The following is a 22,220-nucleotide window of genomic DNA, read 5'->3' as shown; positions in this document are numbered from 1 at the left end:
GAGAGTCCACCTGGCTGCCGCACGCATTTGGCGGTGTAGCTCGCTTTGTAGGGTCTAGTCGAGGCCTTTCTCCCGGCGACTGTAGACGCCTATCACGCACTCCCTGCGTTTCCATGTCATCTTGATCTATGTGCTCTGGAGGTTGGATGTGGATCCGCAAAGCTTCGCAAAAACGTGATAAGTCCTCACTGGTCCTGTAAACTGCAGTGGTTCCATCTCTTGTAGCTATAATGCTTACCGGGAAGCCCCACCTGTAAGGGATTTTCTTGGCGCGTAGGGCAGTGGTGATGTAGTTAAGTTCCCTCCGTTTTTGAAGGGTTGTCGGGCTTAAGTCAGCAAATATTTGGATGCGGATACCCGCATGGGTGAAGTCCTGCTTTTGTCTGGCATGTTTAAGAATTTCTTCTCTGTCCTTAAAGAGGAGAAGCTTGAGAATGACATCTCTGGGTGGAGCCTTGGGAGGTGGTTTAGCTCTCAGGGCACGATGTATCCTTTCAATGGACACCTCTGGGGCATTACTGTCTCCTTTGAGTGTCCTAAATAAATCTTGTACGCACCCCTCTAGGGCCGCAGGCTGTATGGTTTCTGGTATGCCACGTATCCGGAGATTATTCCTCCTACCCCTATTGTCTAAATCCTCCACTTTATCCAATAGGTGGTGGATGATTTCCTCTTGTTCATACGCCATGCGTGATATATGTTGAATATCATTGTAGGTGGTGTTCTGACTCTCCTCCAAAGTTGTCACTCTATGTGTCACTCTTGTCAGGTCACGCTTCAGGTCGGTATACCAGGATTTAACCTCTGACATTATCTCCTTAACATCATCCTTGGTACATAAAGATTTTAAGTCCTCCTTAGTGAGGCCTGCAGGGGTGGATGTTAACTGCTGCATTTGGGTTTTCTCCGCATGTGCAGGAGTGCTAGGGGAGGGTGCAGTAGGAGTTACATGCTGATCCATAGGTTTTAAGTATTGTTGTAACATTTTAGCATTTGTAGCTCCATCCAATTTACTCTGCTTGCGAGCTGGCATAGTAGGTGGTTATAACAGTTCCAATAAATATGCAACCGTGAAAAAGTCTGTGGGCCAGTAAATGTATTGCCAATGTAAGTTGCCCTGTGTTGTCAAACTATAGATAGGATAGTTGAGACCTCCCAGTCTGCAAGTTGTAAGTGCCCTTTGCCCCCTTTACACACAACCTCCAGTGGTGAGTGATGCTGCTGTAATATGTTTAACCTTGTATTTACTGTTGTGAAGCCAGCAGCTTATGTGTGCTTTATACTTGTAAACCAATGGTCATTGCCCACAGTATCAGGATCACTTCTTGTAGTTTTTATTGTCCCAGATTAGGGCTCATGAAAGTATAAACTTGCCCCCAGTGTCTTTTTATTAACCAGTATGGGGGTAATGTCTAGCTATATGGGGCATGCAGGGTGCTGTTTGTTGGGACTGCTAGGCTCCTCCAGAGCCACGCGGGAAGGCCGGTGTTGTTAATGACCTGGTGGTGAGGGTAGCAGTGATCGGATGTGTGCTGCAGCCGGATCGGGTGGTTTAAAAAGTGGGAAGATGCTTTCTTGTCCCCTGCGTGATCACCCGTTCCCAGGATCCACTGTCAGTGCCGCCCGGAGTGAACTTGTAATAAGTGGCTGTATATATTGTAAGCGGCGGCTAGTGCCCGCCCGCTACTGCCCTTAAGCACTGACCTGTGTCCACCAGTTTTGATCCCTGCCCGCAAGGTGCTTTTGTTGCGGTTCTCACCGCGGCGGCTCCACGCGGGTCCCTAGTGTCCTCAATCAGGATGTCGGCCTGCCGAGTCCTGATGCCTAATGCGGAGCTCTTATGTTCCGGTCCCAGGGTTATCTATCAGGCTCTTCTGCTGCGGCAGCAAGCGGTAATGTGTCACAGGGGTATTAAAAGAATGAAATTTGGCTATTTATTGTGGGCTTGGGTGATGTGGGCCTAGGAGCTGTTTCTTCACACTGCCATCATCCAGAACGGCGAAGCTCCGCCCCCCCACCATTCCAACTATTTTACCTACAATCCAGGAGGGTCAATATATGACTACCGTGGATTTAAAGGATGCGTACCTACATATTCCTATCCACAAAGATCATCATCAGTTCCTAAGGTTCGCATTTCTGGACAAACATTACCAGTTCGTGGCTCTTCCATTCGGCTTAGCCACTGCTCCCAGAATTTTCACAAAGGTGCTAGGGTCCCTTCTAGCGGTTCTAAGACCGAGGGGCATTGCAGTGGCACCTTATCTAGACGACATTCTAATTCAAGCGTCGTCTCTTTCCAAGGCAAAGGCTCATACAGACATTGTTCTAGCCTTTCTCAGATCTCACGGGTGGAAGGTGAACGTAGAAAAGAGTTCCCTGTCTCCGTCAACAAGAGTTCCCTTTTTGGGAACAATAATAGATTCTTTAGAAATGAAGATCTTCCTGACAGAGGTCAGAAAGTCAAAGCTTCTAAACGCTTGTCAAGTTCTTCACTCTATTCTGCAGCCTTCCATAGCTCAGTGCATGGAAGTAGTATGTTTGATGGTTGCAGCAATGGACATAGTTCCTTTTGCTCGAATTCATCTAAGACCATTACAACTGTGCATGCTTAATCAGTGGAATGGGGACTATGCAGACTTGTCTCCCCAGATTCAAGTAGACCAGGTAACCAGAGACTCACTCCGTTGGTGGTTGACTCAGGATCACCTGTCTCAGGGAATGAGTTTCCATAGACCAGAGTGGGTCATTGTCATGACCGACGCCAGTCTATTAGGCTGGGGCGCGGTCTGGGACTCCCGGAAAGCTCAGGGTCTATGGTCTCGGGAAGAGTCCCTTCTCCCGATAAACATCCTGGAACTGAGAGCGATTTTCAATGCGCTCCAGGCTTGGCCTCAACTAGCGAGAGCCGGATTCATAAGATTCCAGTCGGACAACATGACGACTGTAGCTTACATCAATCATCAGGGAGGAACAAAGAGTTCCTTGGCGATGAGAGAGGTATCCAAGATCATCAAATGGGCGGAGGATCACTCCTGCCACCTATCTGCAATTCACATCCCAGGAGTAGACAACTGGGAGGCGGATTACCTGAGTCGTCAGACTTTCCATCCGGGGGAGTGGGAACTCCACCCGGAGGTCTTTGCCCAGTTAACTCAATTATGGGGCATTCCGGACATGGATCTGATGGCGTCCCGTCAGAATTTCAAGGTTCCTTGTTACGGGTCCAGATCCAGGGATCCCAAGGCGACTCTAGTGGATGCATTAGTGGCGCCTTGGTCGTTCAACCTAGCTTATATATTTCCACCGTTTCCTCTCCTTCCCAGGCTCGTAGCCAGGATCAAACAGGAGAAGGCCTCGGTGATTCTGATAGCTCCTGCGTGGCCACGCAGGACTTGGTATGCAGACCTGGTGAATATGTCATTGGCTCCACCATGGAAGCTACCTTTGAGACAGGATCTTCTAGTACAAGGTCCATTTGAACATCCAAATCTAGTTTCTCTGCAGCTGACTGCTTGGAAATTGAACGCTTGATTTTATCCAAGCGTGGGTTTTCAAATTCAGTGATAGATACTCAGGTCCAAGCCAGAAAACCTGTGACTAGAAAGATTTACCATATAATATGGAAAAAATATATCTGTTGGTGTGAATCCAAGGGATTCTCCTGGAGTAAGATTAAAATTCCTAAGATTCTTTCCTTTCTCCAAGAGGGTTTGGATAAAGGGTTGTCAGCGAGTTCTCAAAACAGATAAGGCAGAAATATGTCCTTTTAGTTACACAAATGCCTGACAGCTGTGCCAGATGTACAAGCTTTTGTACAGGCTTTGGTCAGAATCAAGCCTGTTTACAGACCCATGACTCCTCCTTGGAGTCTAAATTTAGTTCTTTCTGTTCTTCAAGAGGTTCCGTTTGAACCCTTACATTCCATAGATATCAAGTTACTATCTTGGAAAGTTCTGTTTTTGGTTGCTATTTCTTCTGCTAGAAGAGTTTCTGAATTATCTGCTTTGCAGTGTGATCCACCCTATCTGGTGTTCCATTCAGATAAGGTCGTTTTGCGTACCAAGCCTGGTTTTCTTCCAAAAGTTGTTTCCAACAAGAATATTAACCAGGAAATAGTTGTTCCTTCTCTGTGTCCGAAACCAGTTTCAAAGAAGGAACGTTTGTTACACAATTTAGATGTAGTCCGTGCTTTGAAGTTCTATTTAGAAGCAACAAAGGATTTTAGACAAACCTCATCTTTGTTTGTCGTTTACTCTGGTAAGAGGAGAGGACAAAAAGCTACTGCTACCTCTCCTCTTTCTTTCTGGCTGAAAAGCATTATCCGATTGACTTATGAGACTGCCGGACGGCAGCCTCCTGAAAGAATCACAGCTCACTCTACTAGGGCTGTGGCTTCCACATGGGCCTTCAAGAACGAGGCTTCTGTTGATCAGATATGTAAGGCAGCGACTTGGTCTTCTCTGCACACTTTTGCCAAATTCTACAAATTTGATACTTATGCTTCTTCGGAGGCTATTTTTGGGAGAAAGGTTTTGCAAGCCGTGGTGCCTTCCGTTTAGGTAACCTGATTTGTGCCCTCCCTTCATCCGTGTCCTAAAGCTTTGGTATTGGTTCCCACAAGTAATGGATGACGCCGTGGACCGGACACACCAATGTTGGAGAAAACAGAATTTATGCTTACCTGATAAATTACTTTCTCCAACGGTGTGTCCGGTCCACGGCCCGCCCTGGTTTTATAATCAGGTTTGGAAAATGTCTTTCTCTATACACTACAGTCACCACGGCACCCTATAGTTTCTCCTTTTTTTCTCCTAACCGTCGGTCGAATGACTGGGGGCGGAGCCTGAGGAGGGGCTATATGGACAGCTTTTGCTGTGCTCTTTGCCATTTCCTGTTGGGGAAGAGAATATTCCCACAAGTAATGGATGACGCCGTGGACCGGACACACCGTTGGAGAAAGTAATTTATCAGGTAAGCATAAATTCTGTTTTTTTATTTTTTTTTTATTTTAAAGCAGATTATTTTCCTCACAAATTTCAAAAGTTCCTTTCATTTCCCCTATCTGACAGACATCAACCAATCATGTATACATATATAAGCTGTGAACTTTTGCACATGCTCAGTAGTTGCTGGTGCCTCAGAAAGTGTTCACATTAAAAAGACTACACATTCATCTAAGAATGAGCATCTGCACATTTATAATTGTTTTTGCGGTAGTTCTTTTAAAGATAATGCTTCTATCAGACTCCAAAAACTACAAACAACTTTCCCAAGTTTATGAGATATGATGAAGCTGTGCAGTTTGGTGAATAATTCATTTCTCCTTACCCCTTTCCCAGTAGATTGTCCCTTGAGCACTATATGGCAGCAGTGTTTGCAGCAATGTTAATATTGTTACAAACACTGCTGATATATAGCACTCAAGACTTGTGCACACTCCTGAACTTACCTAGGTGTGACCTTCAACAAAGTGTACCAAGAGAATAAAGTCATTTTTATAATGGAAGTAAACTAAATATATTTATTTTTGTATTTAATTTAGATGCATGTTGTATCTGAATCAAGACTTTCATATACCTTTTTAACCCCTTCACCCAAAAAGATTTGTGTGTATATATACGTTGTGCGGTACTTTGCCTATCGTACCGCACAATGTGCATACTGTGCAAAAGACTTAGACCACCACCAGCTTTATTATTTTAATTATCATCCATATTTATTTTTCGCTCTGTTTATTAAGATACAGACAGAAAATACAGGGAAATATGTACACAAAATTTAAAAAATTAAACATTTTCAGAACAAAATGGCTTCTTCAGGCAAGTCGGTATTTAGTGTGACCTCCCTTGGCACTAAGCACATCTTGAACTCTTTTGGGGAGACTCCTGAAGTTTTCTGAAGTAATCTTCTGGTATATTATACCAGGCTTCTTGCAGCACTTGCCAGAGTTCTTCTTTAGATTTAGGTTGTCTTTTATTTATTTCTCTGTCCAGGTGATCCCATGCTGCCTCTATAATATTCAGGTCTGGACAATGTGGAGGCCAGTCCATGACTGTCGGTGATTAATCAGCTCTCCAAATGTGATTTCACTACATTAGAAGTGTGCTTGGGATTGTTATGCTGAAAAAAAACAGGCGCTTTCCAGAAGGAATGAATTAAACCTTATCTGTACATTACAGCATTCATGATCCAATTCATTCAGACAATATAACCAACACCACTGGCAGAAATGCAGCCTTAAACCAGGACAGACCCTCCACCATGTTTCACTATAGGCCGCAAGCACTCATTCTTCAATCTCTCTCCAACTCTTCTCACATATTGTCAGTTTGTTAAACTTGGATTTGTCACTCCATAATACTTTCTTCCACTGATCTTCATTCCAATCTTTGTGAGCTTTAGCATATCTTAGCCTTTTCGACCCTGTTCCCCTTCAAAAAAGTGATTTCTTGTCTGCTTACCCTTCCATAAAGACCATTCCTGATCAAGTTTCTTTGTACTGTAGAAGGGTCAACTTGGCATCTCAATGAAGCTGCCAGATGCTGAGCCAGGTGCTTGCTGGACTTCTTCCGGTCTCTCAAAGAAGAAACTCTGAGAAACTTCTTATCAGATTTTGAAAGTTTTCTTGGCCTTCCAGTCCTCTTTTTTTTTTTTTTTTTTGACCTCTCCTGATTCTTCAGATTTCTTTATAACAACTTCAATACCACATCTTGAGTATCTCTAGTTTGTTTGCTTATTTCCCTCCTTTGAGAGTCGTCTTGCTGATGCAAAAGTATGATTGTATGTCTGTCAAATTCTGTGATATTTGGCATTTTAAATGGAATGATGTGATTGAAAGTTGGTCTTATTAGCAAGCTTCCAATGAATTAAACTCATGCCACATGTGTATGTAATGCTCAAACCTGGTGTAATAGACCTTTTTCACAGCAGTCATTTTGACATGAAATAGGACAAATACAGGTGTTGGCAATGACATGAATTAGGGTTCCATTCGATTTAGGTTTATGAGAGCCAGGTTCCTGCTATTGCTCAAGTGTAAGGGGAGGTCACACTAAATACTTGCCACTTTAGCCTATAGAAGCAGTTTTTTTTCTGATCCTACTCTGCAGAAAAACAAACAAAAAGCCTTACATTTTTATATTGGCAGACTGTCTGCCAGTACTTAAGGTGGGGTGACCAGTGGGGCGTGCGGGAGGGGGGAAGAGAGCGGTTTGGGAGGGATCAGATAGGGATCACGGGATGAGAGGTGTCGGGTGGGAGGGTAAGCTCTACACTAAAGCTAAAATTAACCTTATAAGCTACCTATTTAACCCCTTCACTGTCGGGAATAATAGAAGTGTGATGCACTTTAGTGTAAAGATTACCCTCCCACCCCATGATCACTCTTAAACAGCTCTTTTCCCTTCCTCACCCCCTACTGGTCACCACCATCTTAGGTACTGGCAGACAAGCTGCCAAAGTTTGTCTTTTTTTTTTTTTTTTTCTACAGTGTAGGATTACCCGTACCTTCCTACCTCCCTGATCCCTCCCCCTCTAAAAAGTGTCCGCCATATTAGGTACTAGCAGCTGTACCCAGTTTACATACATTTTGTGTTTTTAGGTTTGTTTGTTTTGTTTTTTTAAATACTCATTTTTCTGTAGTGTTATGGCTTGCACTCCTCACCTCTCCCCTCCAAGTGATCCTTTACCTAAGGCCTTTCTCTCCCCACTTATTACAATTTTTCCCTCTCTTAGGGTTTTATTTCTTCAGTCGTAGTAATACCCCCCTTACCTTCCCACAGCGCTGGTCGTTAAGAGGTTAAGAAGATCATCTCCAACTAATTAGTTGACTTCTATGACTGCAGCACTGAAATGACAGACAAGTATATAGCAGTGTATATATAGTTAATGTAGGCTTTAGTAAAGCAATTTGCCTCAGACCCACAAATCAAACCAATTTTTACTCTTTTACCATGGACTAAACTCAAGAATAGTTAAATCAGTAGAACATTGGTTCAAAAATGGTTGTCAGAGCATTTTCATTAACAGAGTGCATTCAAAGGAGTGGAAGTTACTGCTTGACTCTGTTCTTGGACCTGTTTTGGACATATCATTGATATTGGTATTTTGTTTTAAGGTAAGGTCTGTCTCTCTTTTTCAGATGATAAAAAATTGTGTTCAACGTGGAGTAGGATTTGAATGAGTCATGACTGGAAAAATTAAGTCCATCTGAAAGTAACCCCACAAAGCAGTTTCTGTAGTTCCTAATGTCTGTTTTCAGTTGGTTCTGGGAAAACTCAACTTCCTTTAGGGATATAAAATTGTTGCTCTCACATTTATTTAAGCATTGCCTTTCTTCATAAGTGTTTACTTTTTTTCAAGGATTTAGAGAATGTGAGAGCGCAGAACACTGCTACTTCTTGTAGTACAGCTCATGATCGCTCAAATTCCTGTGAAAGTGTCAGTGAGAAAAAGAAGCGAAAGTTGGACAATTATGTAGGATCCAATGAAAGAGAGAGTTCCTCATCCTCTGAAGAGAGTGAACCTGAGGAAGGAGAAATTACTGATTCTGAGAATGCGAAGACATCCAGTGATGAAGATATGGCAAGTGGAGATAATGAGACAATAGACAGCTCTGAGACTGAAGGTGATGTAATGGTTGCGATTCCAAAGCCCAATAAATATTATTATTATTATTATAGGACCACTAAATAGAATAGCATAACCAACAGAGGAATGATAAAATAGCAGATCAAAAGCACTTTGTTTGAATTTCAATAAGTAGTAGTTTTTTGGGGGCAGGAACCCCCCCCCCCCCATTTTCTTTCATTATCTGGATAGAACATACAAGTTTAAACAACTTTCCAATTTACTTCTATAATCAAATTTGCTTCATTATTTTGTTGTCCTTTGCTGAAGGAGCAGCACTACAAGCAACTAGCAGTAGCCAACTAGTAGCCAATTCCAAGAGACAAATGTTTACCAAATGTGTAAAGTAGTGTACCATCTGTGCATGTTAATTTTTTATTTTTTTTAAACAAGGGATACAAAGAGAACAAAGCACATTTTGAAAATAGAAGTTAATTAAAAAATGTCTTAAAATTACATTCTCTACCGGAATCATGCAAGTTTAATTTTGACTTAACTATTCCTTTAAAGTTAGTTACATTTTTCTTCCTGCTGCATCATGTAACAGCCATGAGTCAATCACAAAATGCATATTCGTTTATTCCTTGAATTCTTACGCATGCTCAGTAGGAGCTGAGACCTCAAAGTGTGCAAATAAAAAGATTGTGTACATTTATATAAGGTAAGTGAATTGTAAGGTTGTTTACAAATGTGTGCTGTGAATCTTGAAAGTTTAAATTTTGACTTTAGTGTTCTTTTAATACTGAGGTACAAAGTAAAATGCTTGTGCATAAATGGCAGCAGTTATCTTGTACTGACAAACATATGTATTGAATTCAAGAAAAAAAAGTTGTAGAAAAGGGATTGTAGAAAAACAAAGGGAAAAAAAGACTCTACAGCTACAGGTCTATACCTTGATGAGGTAGTGGATTCTAAAGCAAGAGATGCAAAGTGTAAAATAGTTTTATATATTTTGCTACTTATTGTTCAAAGTTGGTCTGAAATTGTTCATTTTATGTTGACTCTAAAGTTCACTAATAATTTTGGCTGCAAGAGTGACCGTAGCAAACACCTTTAAGTTTTCTGCTTTTTGTGGGTCCTGAACTTATACTGGTCAGCCAGATATATCAATGGATGTAATGTGCTTTCTATGATGGGCATATTGTATTATCATTGAATGCTGCCCTCATAATACATCCTTCAAATGGGTCAGTAAGCACCTTATAATCACAAGACATTTATGTTGTTTTGCTATATGGTAAAATATCAGCCAAGTCTTAAAGTGATGGTAAATCCTAGTGTTTCAGAAATGCTAGAATTTAATAGTGCTATAAATAAAGGTGACTTTCTGTCATGAAGTATATAAAAAAATGCAGACAGAAAGTACCTTTATTTGGCTTCGAGCTTCTGTCTAAACTAAGTGCCTCCAACCCCTTTTTTGCCGTGGGTGGCCGGTGGCCCTCAGTTTAAGTAGAAGCTTGCGGCGAAATAAAGGTACTTTCTGTCTGTCTATTTTTTTATACTTCATCTTTTGATGATTAGAATGAACCATAACGAGAAATCCAGACAAGGTCCCCAATATGTATGTGTTGTCTCTTTATTAGGCATTTATTGATTATGCTATTCTACTGTGCTTAGTTGTCCTTTAAGAAGTACTGAACCCTTTTTATTGGGATAGTTACAGTTTTCTTACATTTTAGCAGTCTCCTACCATCAAAAGAAAGCTACATGATAGGCTAGGGGAGTACAGGGTTTAAGAAACATATGTAAAAGGTGCAGTGGTGATCTGATCCATTAAACAATTAGATTACCATATGTCTTGCTTCAACGGCTCTGCTTCCTCACTCGGTTAGCGAAAAAAAGGAGGAAGTCATATCTACCCAGCCAAACCAAAGCTCTGTATTTGTAAATAAGTAATCTTATTTCAAAAATGTTGGAAACCATATGTTCAAGCAAAAAGTAATGGGTGCTACTCATCACATCAGAATGGGCCATAATGATGGTGTGAAAAAACAAATGTTTCTGTCCAAGTTTAGAAATATTTTGGCAGAGACCGTTTCAGATCAATGGGTGCTAGTTGTCATTTCAAAAGGTTATCTGCTGTAATTGAAAAATATTACTCTAACATTTTTTTTATACATTTACCACTCCCAGTAGATGCAGGGAAAAGACATAATCTCCCAATACACAGAAATGATCATATTATAATATTATCCCAGCACAGACTGTGGTTTGATATAGGTTTGTGTCTTACAGGCAAGTCTTAGACCTGCCATCTCTGAACAGGTTTCTGATGATGATAAAATTCAAGATGGAATTTTTTTTATTATTATTTTTTTAATGGTCCTGAAAATAGTTCCTCTTAATGCATTTACTTTTCATTGACAAATAGTTGTGGTTAGTACCTCTGTTTACTAATGTGTGTGTCTGCCATTTGGCTTTTCCTGTACACCTAGGACTTTCATAAAGTTACTTGTACCGCTTAATTCGGAGATTCTGAAGCAGGGATTTTTTTAGAGACACTCAATTAAAAATAAACTTTTATGATTCAGATAGAGCATGCTGTTTTAAGACGCTTTCCAATTTGCTTCCATTATAAAAAATTTCAAGTCTATTAATATTCACACTTTCTGGGCAACAAGATCCTACTGAGCATGTGCACAAGCTCACTAGTCTGTGATTGGCCGATGTCTGTCACATGATACAGGGGGCTGGAAAATCTGAGAAAAAAATAAATTTGGCAGAAAAAATCTATTGCTTATTTGAGATTCAAAGTAGGTGTTAAATCGTTGTCTTTTTATTATGCACTTGTTAATTATGCAACTCTACTGCATTGAGTGGTACTTTAAAGGGACATTAAACACTTTGAGATTGTAATATAAAATGATAAACTATAAATAAATAAAAAAGCTGCAATATACTTTCATTATTTATTTTGTCCCCTTTTCCTGTAATTCCATTCTGAAATGGTGAGCTTTTCATTTCCTTTTAGATATGGATGTGCTGAACACTGTAATATTCCACACAGTCATTGGCTGCACACTCTAGTGACCTATTTATAACTGTCCCTAACTGGCCACAGCACAGAAGGTAACCTAAGTTACAACATGGCAGCTCCCATTGTTTTATAGACACTAAAACTTTACAATTATTTTGTCAATATTTAAATAGCTAATGTTATTCTCAGACTAATCTTTTCATTGAATGCATCATTCTATCTAGCATTTATTTAGTGTTTAATGTCCCTTCAACTTTAAGATTTGGACAAAATGTTGCTTGTGGCCAGCTCTCAGGACAACAATTTTTTGGGAACAATTTTCAGTACCAGCAAAGGGATGGGTGTCCCTTTATACCAAAGAGGTTTTGCATGAAGATACTGATAAAACTAGTTTCAGCAGTTCATGTATTTATAGATGAGACTACAAAAAGGGAAACCTGAGAAGGATTCTGAATTGGGGGCGCACCTGTAGGTGGTCCGAGTAATCAATGTAATGCTTAAAAATCAAATACTGTGATTGAAATATACACAATGTAAAATGATAATGTCTCAATTTTGAGTGTAATAACGTAGTATAAGTAAAAATAAAATTTTAACCAAAATTTAGAACAATAAAATATAATAAAGTTTGAAATGTACTTGTAACATTTTAAGGGTCCAAAGTCATAGATAGGAATCAAATGTCCCAAAAGCCAAACAGTATTCCACTGATACAAATGGTCTGGATGATCCACGGGTGACACTGTGGTCTTTGCTTGTTACTCCCGAATCGGATAGAGGCTGCTCCGCTTGTTTCCCGGTGCAAGGAATGAACTAAAAAGCTGTTAAGAAAAGAGAAGAGGGCGCCTCATAGTGTAATAAGGTTGATCATGGGTGTCACGTAACGCAAGATTGAATGCTCACCAGATATAGTTGCACCTTTCTGTGACCGGTCCTGGGACGCAGGCTAGCCCTTATTACAGCGGCTAGTGAACTGTCAGCTAATCCCTTAGCTGATGACTGGATACAATATCCGGTTTCGGGTGAACAATAGTGTGTGTGTGTACATGGTATCCAGCCCAGCACTCCGTGATCGGTGGTAATACCTGCATTTGTTCACCCGAAACCGGATATTGTATCCAGTCATCAGCTAAGGGATTAGCTGACAGTTCACTAGCCGCTGTAATAAGGGCTAGCCTGCGTCCCAGCACCGGTCACAGAACGGTGCAACTATATCTGGTGAGCATTCAATCTTGTGTTATGTGACACCTATGATCAACCTTATTACACTATGAGGCGCCCTCTTCTCTTTTCTTAATAGATGGAGAATAAATGGAGATCAGTCTGTCATATTTTTTTTTCCTTAGCAGCTTACACATTGTCTATATTGGTGCTTTAAGAGTTACAACCACAGCAGGGGATTCCCTTTTTTCAGACCCCATCTGTATCTTGGTTGGGATTTGATTTGCAGCCCCACAGATGTGGAAATAGCTATACTTACTGTTCCTATCAAGTTCTACATTAGGATGACAGAGATTGTAAAACATCTATTTTTTTCTAATAAAGGTAGGGACATGAAAGTCAAAGTTAAGCTATCGTGATTTAGATGGAGCATGTCATTTTAAACAGCTTTTCAATTTGCTTCTACTATAAAATGTACTTTGTCTTCTCTGTATTCTTTGTTGAATAGCATACCTAGATAGGCTCAGGAGAATGTGCAAGTCTTAAACATATGGCAGCAGTGGTTGCAGCAATATTTGTCACCATGTTCTACATTATTGCACATTCTGCTGCCCTGTAGTGCTCAGCAATTTTAAACATTGCTATAAACCTGTCTGCAGTTTAGTGCTCAGAACACGTGCACACTTCTAAATGTATCTTAGTATCCTCTTCAATAAAGCAAACAAGTGGATGAAGTAAATAACAACAGATAATTGTAAGTAATAATTTATATTAGAGTATATTGCATGCTTCGTCTGATTTAGTTTTTCTGTCTTTCTTCCCTAGTGCTATTAATAATGAGGTTTGCACAAGGTAGTTTAGAGCAGTCATTTTGTTCTGGAAGCTACTACTGATTAAATAAATGGCGGAGTCTCTTCTTCTTCTTCTTCTTTTTTTTTTTTTTTTCCCTTTTCAAAAAGGGACACACAGCTTCCAAGGCTATTTTTCTCTTGCTCATTTCACTGTACTTATCTAATGTGCTCTCAGGAAGAGGGTTCACTTTTTAAGTAGCTGTTCTGCAAGTAGCATTTTAATGACAGCCTTACGGATTGTGCCTCAGGGCACTTTTACAGTCAAAAGAATGTGTGTAAAAATCCAATTTGCATTTGTGATTAACTACTTTCTTTTGCTTGATGTACCGAGTCCACGGATTCATCCTTACTTGTGGGATATTGTCCTTCCTAACAGAAAGTAGCAAACCACAGAGAACATCACAGCAGAGCTGTCTATATAGCTCCCCCCCTTAACTCCACCCCCAGGTCATTCTCTTTGCTAGCTCTATTACTCTCAGGCAGGACATAGATGAAGATTTCTGCCTAGAGGATGATGATCTTTTTAACTATGGTCCACTGCTGTTCCCACAGAAGCTGAGGAGTACAGGAAAACTTCAGTGTGAGGAACGTTTCTTGCTATACAGCAATGAGGTATGTTCAGTCATATTTTCTGCAGAGACTGTGTTAACTCAGAAAGGCTGACAGTGTCCCCATTAGGGGAAGGGTAAACAGTAATCCTAGTGTTATCAGAGGTTTTTACTAGCTTGCATAAAGGGTAAATTTTTTGTGGGCACTCGGTTTATGTGAATTTCGGACAAACGTTTTTGTGTCTGGGAGTAACGTTTTCACTTTTATGGGACATTTGCTTGAGCGTTCTTTGGGGTTGTTTATAACCCACATGGCTTTCAGGCAGGGTTTGTTAGTTTTGTGTAGGCCCCAGCAACATCGAGTGAGGTGGGCGGAGCCTATTTTCACATTTACAAGCAGCAAGCAACTTTTCCTGAAGTCCTGATAGTCTTCTGAGGGACTAATTGAAGCTTTAAACCCCATATTATCGTTTCCGAAGGGCAGGTAGGGTCACAGCAGAGCTGTGGCAAGGTGCTTTAGGGTTTTTTAACCGGTTTTAGACAATTATCAATCCGTTTTTCTCTTGTTAAGTGTATCCAGTCCACGGATCATCCATTACTTATGGGATATTAACTCCTCCCCAACAGGAAGTGCAAGAGGATTCACCTAGCAGAGCTGCTATATAGCTCCTCCCCTAACTGCCATTACCAGTCATTCTCTTGCACCCAACGAATAGATAGGATGTGTGAGAGGACTGTGGTGATTATACTTAGTTTCATACCTTCAATCAAAAGTTTGTTATTTTATAATAGCACCGGAGTGTGTTATTCCTTCTCTGGTAGAATTTGAAGAAGAATCTACCTGAGTTTTTCTATGATTTTAGCCGGAGTAGTTAAGATCATATTGCTGTTTCTCGGCCATCTGAGGAGAGGTAAACTTCAGATCAGGGGACAGCGGGCAGATTAATCTGCAAAGAGGTATGTAGCAGCTTATTATTTTCTGACAATGGAATTGATGAGAAAATTCTGCCATACCGATATAATGTAAACTCAGCCTTAAATGCAGTAGCAGCAACTGGTATCAGGCTGTCATGTATGTATATTTTACACTTCAGTATTCTGGGGAATGGCACTTCACTGGAATTATACTGTATGCATAAAACTTTAGCCTAATTTGCAGGGACTAGCAACAGGCTTTTTAATAACACTCAATTTATTAATGTTAAACGTTTTTTGCTGGCATGTAAAATCGTTTAATTTTCTGAGGTACTGGGTGAAAAAATGTTTTGGGCACTATTTTTTTTTCCACTTGGCAGTCGTTTTATTTAATTTATGACAGTTTACTGATCTCTCTCACTGTTATGTGTGAGGGGGAGATTCAGTCAGAAGTTTATTGTCTTCCCTGCATGATCCGGTTCATCTCTACAGAACTCAGGGGTCTTCAAAACTTGTTTTGAGGGAGGTAATCACTCACAGCAGAGCTGTGAGATTGTAGTTGACTGTAATAAAAAAACGTTTATTTCTGTATTTATTTATTTTATTTTTTTTCTGCTATCAGGGTTAGTTATCCTTTGCTAATGGGAGCAATCCTTTGCTAAAATTGTGTTTTTTACAAAGATTTGATGCTATAACTTTTCAGTTTATTAATTTTCAACTGTCATAACTTTTTCTGTGCTTCTTATAGGCACAGTACGTTTTCATATTATAGTAAATTACTTGAAAAGTATTTCCAAGTTGCTAGTTTATTTGCTAGTGTGTTAAACATGTCTGATTCAGAGGAAGATATCTGTGCTATATGTGCTAAAGCCAAAGTGGAGCCCAATAGAAATTTATGTACTAACTGTATTGATGCTACTTTAAATAAAAGTCAATCTGTACAAATTGAACATATTTCACCAAACAACGAGGGGAGAGTTATGCCGACTAACTCGCCTCACGTGTCAGTACCTGCATCTCCCGCTCGGGAGGTGCGTGATATTGTAGCGCCGAGTACATCTGGGCGGCCATTACAAATCACATTACAGGATATGGCTACTGTTATGACTGAAGTTTTGGCTAAATTACCACAACTAAGAGGTAAGCGTGATCACTCTGGGGTGAGAACAGAGTGCGCTGATAATATTAGGGCCATGTCAGACACTGCGTCACAATTTGCAGAACATGAGGACGGAGAGCTTCATTCTGCGGGTGACGGTTCTGATCCAAACAAACTGGATTCAGATATTTCAAATTTTAAATTTAAGCTGGAAAACCTCCGTGTATTACTAGGGGAGGTGTTAGCGGCTCTGAATGATTGTAACACAGTTGCAATACCAGAGAAAATGTGTAGGTTGGATAAATATTTTGCGGTATCGGCGAGTACTGACGTTTTTCCTATACCTAAGAGACTTACTGAAATTGTTACTAAGGAGTGGGATAGACCCGGTGTGCCGTTCTCACCCCCTCCGATATTTAGAAAGATGTTTCCAATAGACGCCACCACACGGGACTTATGGCAAACGGTCCCTAAGGTGGAGGGAGCAGTTTCTACTTTAGCTAAGCGTACCACTATCCCGGTGGAGGATAGCTGTGCCTTTTCAGATCCAATGGATAAAAAGTTAGAGGGTTACCTTAAGAAAATGTTTGTTCAACAAGGTTTTATATTGCAACCTCTTGCATGCATTGCGCCTGTCACGGCTGCAGCAGCATTTTGGTTTGAGTCTCTGGAAGAGACACTTGAATCAGCTCCATTAGATGAGATTACACACAAGCTTAAAGCCCTTAAGTTAGCTAACTCATTTATTTCAGATGCCGTAGTACATTTAACTAAACTTACGGCTAAGAATTCCGGATTCGCCATTCAGGCACGCAGAGCACTGTGGCTAAAATCCTGGTCAGCTGACGTTACTTCTAAATCTAAATTGCTTAATATACCTTTCAAAGGGCAGACCTTATTCGGGCCTGGGTTGAAAGAAATTATCGCTGACATTACAGGAGGTAAAGGCCATGCCCTGCCTCAAGACAGAGCCAAACCTAAGGCTAGACAGTCTAATTTTCGTTCCTTTCGTAATTTCAAAGCAGGAGCAGCATCAACTTCCTCTGCACCAAAACAGGAAGGAGCTGTTGCTCGCTACAGACAATGCTGGAGACCTAACCAGTCCTGGAACAAGGGCAAGCAGGCCAGGAAACCTGCTGCTGCCCCTAAGACAGCATGAATCGAGGGCCCCCGATCCGGGAACGGATCTAGTGGGGGGCAGACTTTCTCTCTTCGCCCAGGCTTGGGCAAGAGATGTCCAGGATCCCTGGGCGTTAGAGATCATATCTCAGGGATACCTTCTAAACTTCAAATTCTCTCCCCCAAGAGGGAGATTTCATCTGTCAAGGTTGTCAACAAACCAAATAAAGAAAGAGGCGTTTCTACGCTGCGTACAAGATCTTTTATTAATGGGAGTGATCCATCCGGTTCCGCGGTCGGAACAAGGACAAGGGTTTTACTCAAATCTGTTTGTGGTTCCCAAAAAAGAGGGAACTTTCAGGCCAATCTTGGATTTAAAGATCCTAAACAAATTCCTAAGAGTTCCATCGTTCAAAATGGAAACTATTCGGACAATTTTACCCATGATCCAAAAGGGTCAGTACATGACCACAGTGGATTTAAAGGATGCTTACCTTCACATACCGATTCACAAAGATCATTACCGGTATCTAAGGTTTGCCTTTCTAGACGGGCATTACCAGTTTGTAGCTCTTCCATTCGGATTGGCTACGGCTCCGAGAATCTTCACAAAGGTTCTGGGTGCTCTTCTGGCGGTACTAAGACCGCGAGGAATTGCGGTAGCTCCGTACCTAGACGACATTCTGATACAAGCTTCAAGCTTTCAAACTGCCAAGTCTCATACAGAGTTAGTACTGGCATTTCTAAGGTCGCATGGATGGAAGGTGAACGAAAAGAAGAGTTCTCTCTTTCCACTCACAAGAGTTCCCTTCTTGGGGACTCTTATAGATTCTGTAGAAATGAAGATTTACCTGACAGAAGACAGGTTAACAAAGCTTCAAAATGCATGCCGTGTCCTTCATTCCATTCAACACCCGTCAGTAGCTCAATGCATGGAGGTGATCGGCTTAATGGTAGCAGCAATGGACATAGTACCCTTTGCACACCTACATCTCAGACCGCTGCAATTGTGCATGCTAAGTCAGTGGAATGGGGATTACTCAGACTTGTCCCCTACTCTGAATCTGGATCAAGAGACCAGAAATTCTCTTCTATGGTGGCTTTCTCGGCCACATCTGTCCAGGGGGATGCCATTCAGCAGGCCGGACTGGACAATTGTAACAACAGACGCCAGCCTACTAGGTTGGGGCACTGTCTGGAATTCTCTGAAGGCTCAGGGACAATGGAATCAGGAGGAGAGTCTCCTACCAATAAACATTCTGGAATTGAGAGCAGTTCTCAATGCCCTTCTGGCTTGGCCCCAGTTAACAACTCGGGGGTTCATCAGGTTTCAGTCGGACAACATCACGACTGTAGCTTACATCAACCATCAGGGAGGGACAAGAAGCTCCCTAGCAATGATGGAAGTATCAAAGATAATTCGCTGGGCAGAGTCTCACTCTTGCCACCTGTCAGCAATGCACATCCCGGGAGTGGAGAACTGGGAGGCAGATTTCTTAAGTCGTCAGACTTTTCATCCGGGTTAGTGGGAACTTCATCCGGAGGTCTTTGCCCAAATACTTCGACGTTGGGGCAAACCAGAGATAGATCTCATGGCGTCTCGACAGAACGCCAAGCTTCCTCGTTACGGGTCCAGATCCAGGGATCCGGGAGCGGTTCTGATAGATGCTTTTGACAGCACCTTGGACCTTCGGGATGGCTTATATGTTTCCACCCTTCCCGATGCTTCCTCGATTGATTGCCAGAATCAAACAGGAGAGAGCATCAGTGATTCTAATAGCGCCTGCATGGCCACGCAGGACTTGGTATGCAGATCTAGTGGACATGTCATCCTGTCCACCTTGGTCGCTACCTCTGAAACAGGACCTTCTGATCCAGGGTCCCTTCAAACATCAAAATCTAATTTCTCTGAAGCTGACTTTGAACGCTTGATTTTATCAAAACGTGGTTTTTTTGAGTCAGTTATTGATACCTTAATACAGGCTAGGAAGCCTGTTACCAGAAAGATTTACCATAAGATATGGCGCAAATACTTATATTGGTGCGAATCCAAGAGTTACTCATGGAGTAAGGTTAGGATTCCGAGGATATTGTCTTTTCTACAAGAAGGTTTAGAAAAGGGTTTATCCGCTAGTTCCTTAAAGGGACAGATTTCAGCTCTGTCCATTCTTTTACACAAACGTCTGTCAGAAGTTCCGGACGTTCAAGCTTTTTGTCAGGCTTTAGCTAGGATCAAGCCTGTGTTTAAAACTGTTGCTCCACCATGGAGTTTGAACTTAGTTCTTAATGTTTTACAGGGGGTTCCGTTTGAACCCCTTCATTCCATTGATATCAAGTTGTTATCTGGGAAAGTTCTGTTTTTAATGGCGATTTCCTCGGCTCGAAGAGTCTCTGAGTTATCTGCCTTACATTGTGATTCTCCTTATCTGATTTTTCATTCAGACAAGGTAGTTCTGCGTACTAAACCTGGGTTCCTACCTAAGGTGGTCACTAACAGGAATATCAATCAAGAGATTGTGGTTCCATCTTTGTGTCCTAATCCTTCTTCGAAAAAGGAACGTCTGCTACACAATCTAGATGTAGTCCGTGCCCTGAAATTTTATCTACAGGCAACTAAGGATTTTCGACAAACGTCTTCCCTGTTTGTCGTTTATTCTGGTCAGAGGAGAGGTCAAAAAGCTTCGGCTACCTCTCTCTCCTTTTGGCTTCGTAGCATAATACGGTTAGCCTATGAGACTGCTGGACAGCAGCCTCCTGAAAGAATTACAGCACATTCTACTAGAGCTGTGGCTTCCACTTGGGCCTTTAAGAATGAGGCTTCTGTTGAACAGATTTGCAAGGCTGCAACTTGGTCTTCTCTTCATACTTTTTCCAAATTTTACAAATTTGACACTTTTGCTTCTTCGGAGGCTGTTTTTTTGGGAGAAAGGTTCTTCAGGCAGTGGTTCCTTCCGTATAAAGAGCCTGCCTGTCCCTCCCGTCATCCGTGTACTTTAGCTTTGGTATTGGTATCCCATAAGTAATGGATGATCCGTGGACTGGATACACTTAACAAGAGAAAACATAATTTATGCTTACCTGATAAATTTATTTCTCTTGTAGTGTATCCAGTCCACGGCCCGCCCTGTCACTTTAAGGCAGGTAATTTTTCCATTAAACTACAGTCACCACTGCACCCTATGGTTTTCCTTTCTCTGCATGTTTTTGGTCGAATGACTGGTAATGGCAGTTAGGGGAGGAGCTATATAGCAGCTCTGCTGGGTGAATCCTCTTGCACTTCCTGTTGGGGAGGAGTTAATATCCCATAAGTAATGGATGATCCGTGGACTGGATACACTACAAGAGAAATAAATTTATCAGGTAAGCATAAATTATGTTTTTTCATTTGGGGGTCTATTCTTTTTTTACTTGTGGTGCAATCCTTCTAAAGCTTAGTGGGTGCACTGTTAAAATTTCAGAAAAATTGTAGCAATTTTAACCTGTTTTGCAGTTTGTTTATGCCTTTTTTTTTTCTCTTAAAGGCACAGTACCGTTTTTGCAAATTGTGTTTTTTTTTCATTAAATAAAGTGTTTTCCAAGCTTGCTTGCTTTATTACTAGTCTGTTAAACATGCCTGACACTGAGGAAACTCATTGTTCAGTTTGTTTAGAAGCCATTGTGGAACCCCCTCTTAGAATGTGTCCCACTTGTACTGATATGTCTATAAATTGCAAACAGCATATTTTGACTTATAAAAGTTTGGCATTAGATGATTCTCAGACAGAAGGAAATCAGGTTTTGCCATCTAGTTCTCCCCAAGTGTCACAACCGGTAACGCCCGCACAAGCGACGCCAAGTACTTCTAGTGCCTCTAATTCTTTCACCTTGCAAGATATGGCCTCAGTTATGAATACTACCCTCACAGAGGTTTTATCTAAGCTGCCTGGGTTGCAAGGGAAGGGCAGTAGCTCTGAGTTAAGAACAAATGCTGAGCCTTCTGACGCTTTAGTAGCCGTATCCGATATTCCCTCACAATGTTCTGAAGTAGGGATGAGGGATTTGCTGTCTGAGGGAGAGATTTCTGATTCAGGAAAGATGTTCCCTTAGACAGATTCAGATATGACGGCATTTAAATTTAAGCTAGAACACCTCCGCTTATTGCTCAGGGAGGTTTTAGCTACTCTGGATGATTGTGACCCTATTGTAGTTCCAGAGAAATTGTGTAAAATGGACAAATATTTAGAGGTTCCTGTTTACACTGTTTTCCGGTTCCTAAGAGGATTTTGGACATTGTTACTAAGGAGTGGGATAGACCCGGTATTTTGTTCTCTCCCCCTCCTGTTTTTAAGAAAATGTTTCCCATTTCTGACACCATAAAGGACTCATGGCAGATCCTCCCTAAGGTGGAGGGAGCTATTTCTACCCTGGCTAAGCGTACAACTATAACTATTGAAGACAGTTGTGCTTTCATTGATCCTATGGATAAAAAATTGGAGGGTCTCCTAAAGAAAATTTTTGTTCATCAAGGTTTTCTTCTTAAACCTATAGCGTGCATTGTTCCTGTAACCACTGCGGCTGCCTTTTGGTTTGAGGATCTAGAAGAGGCTCTTCAGATGGAGACCCCACTAGATGATATTTTGGACAGAATTAAGGCTCTTAAGTTGGCTAATTCTTTTATTACAGACGCCGCTTTTCATCTTGCTAAATTAGCGGCTAAGAATTCAGGTTTTGCCATTTTAGCTCGTAAAGCATTATGGCTTAAGTCCTGGTCAGCTGATGTGTCATCTAAATCTAAGCTTTTGTCTATCCCTTTCAAAGGTAAGACCCTATTCGGGCCTGCACTGAAAGAGATAATTTCAGACATTACTGGAGGGAAGGGTCATACCCTCCCTCAGGATAAGTCAAATAAGACAAGGACCAAACAAAATCATTTTCGTTCC

The 22,220-nt window shown here is 41.2% G+C and overlaps 1 protein-coding gene across 2 annotated transcripts in view; it reads left to right on the top strand.

Moving 5' to 3' along the window:
• The window catches only part of AGGF1 (angiogenic factor with G-patch and FHA domains 1), a 137,816-nt gene that overhangs the window by 71,293 nt on the left and 44,303 nt on the right, over positions 1-22,220 (top strand). For both annotated transcript variants that reach the window (XM_053701382.1, XM_053701381.1), the window contains exon 6: positions 8,365-8,629. In XM_053701382.1, the coding sequence (XP_053557357.1) occupies positions 8,365-8,629 (265 nt within the window). The remainder of the gene's footprint in view (positions 1-8,364; positions 8,630-22,220) is intronic.

The sequence above is a fragment of the Bombina bombina genome, chromosome 2 (genome assembly GCF_027579735.1).
Source record: "Bombina bombina isolate aBomBom1 chromosome 2, aBomBom1.pri, whole genome shotgun sequence".
Lineage (NCBI taxonomy): Eukaryota > Metazoa > Chordata > Amphibia > Anura > Bombinatoridae > Bombina > Bombina bombina.
The sequence above is the reverse complement of the archived record's forward strand: the minus strand, read 5'-3'. Positions and strand labels throughout refer to the sequence as shown.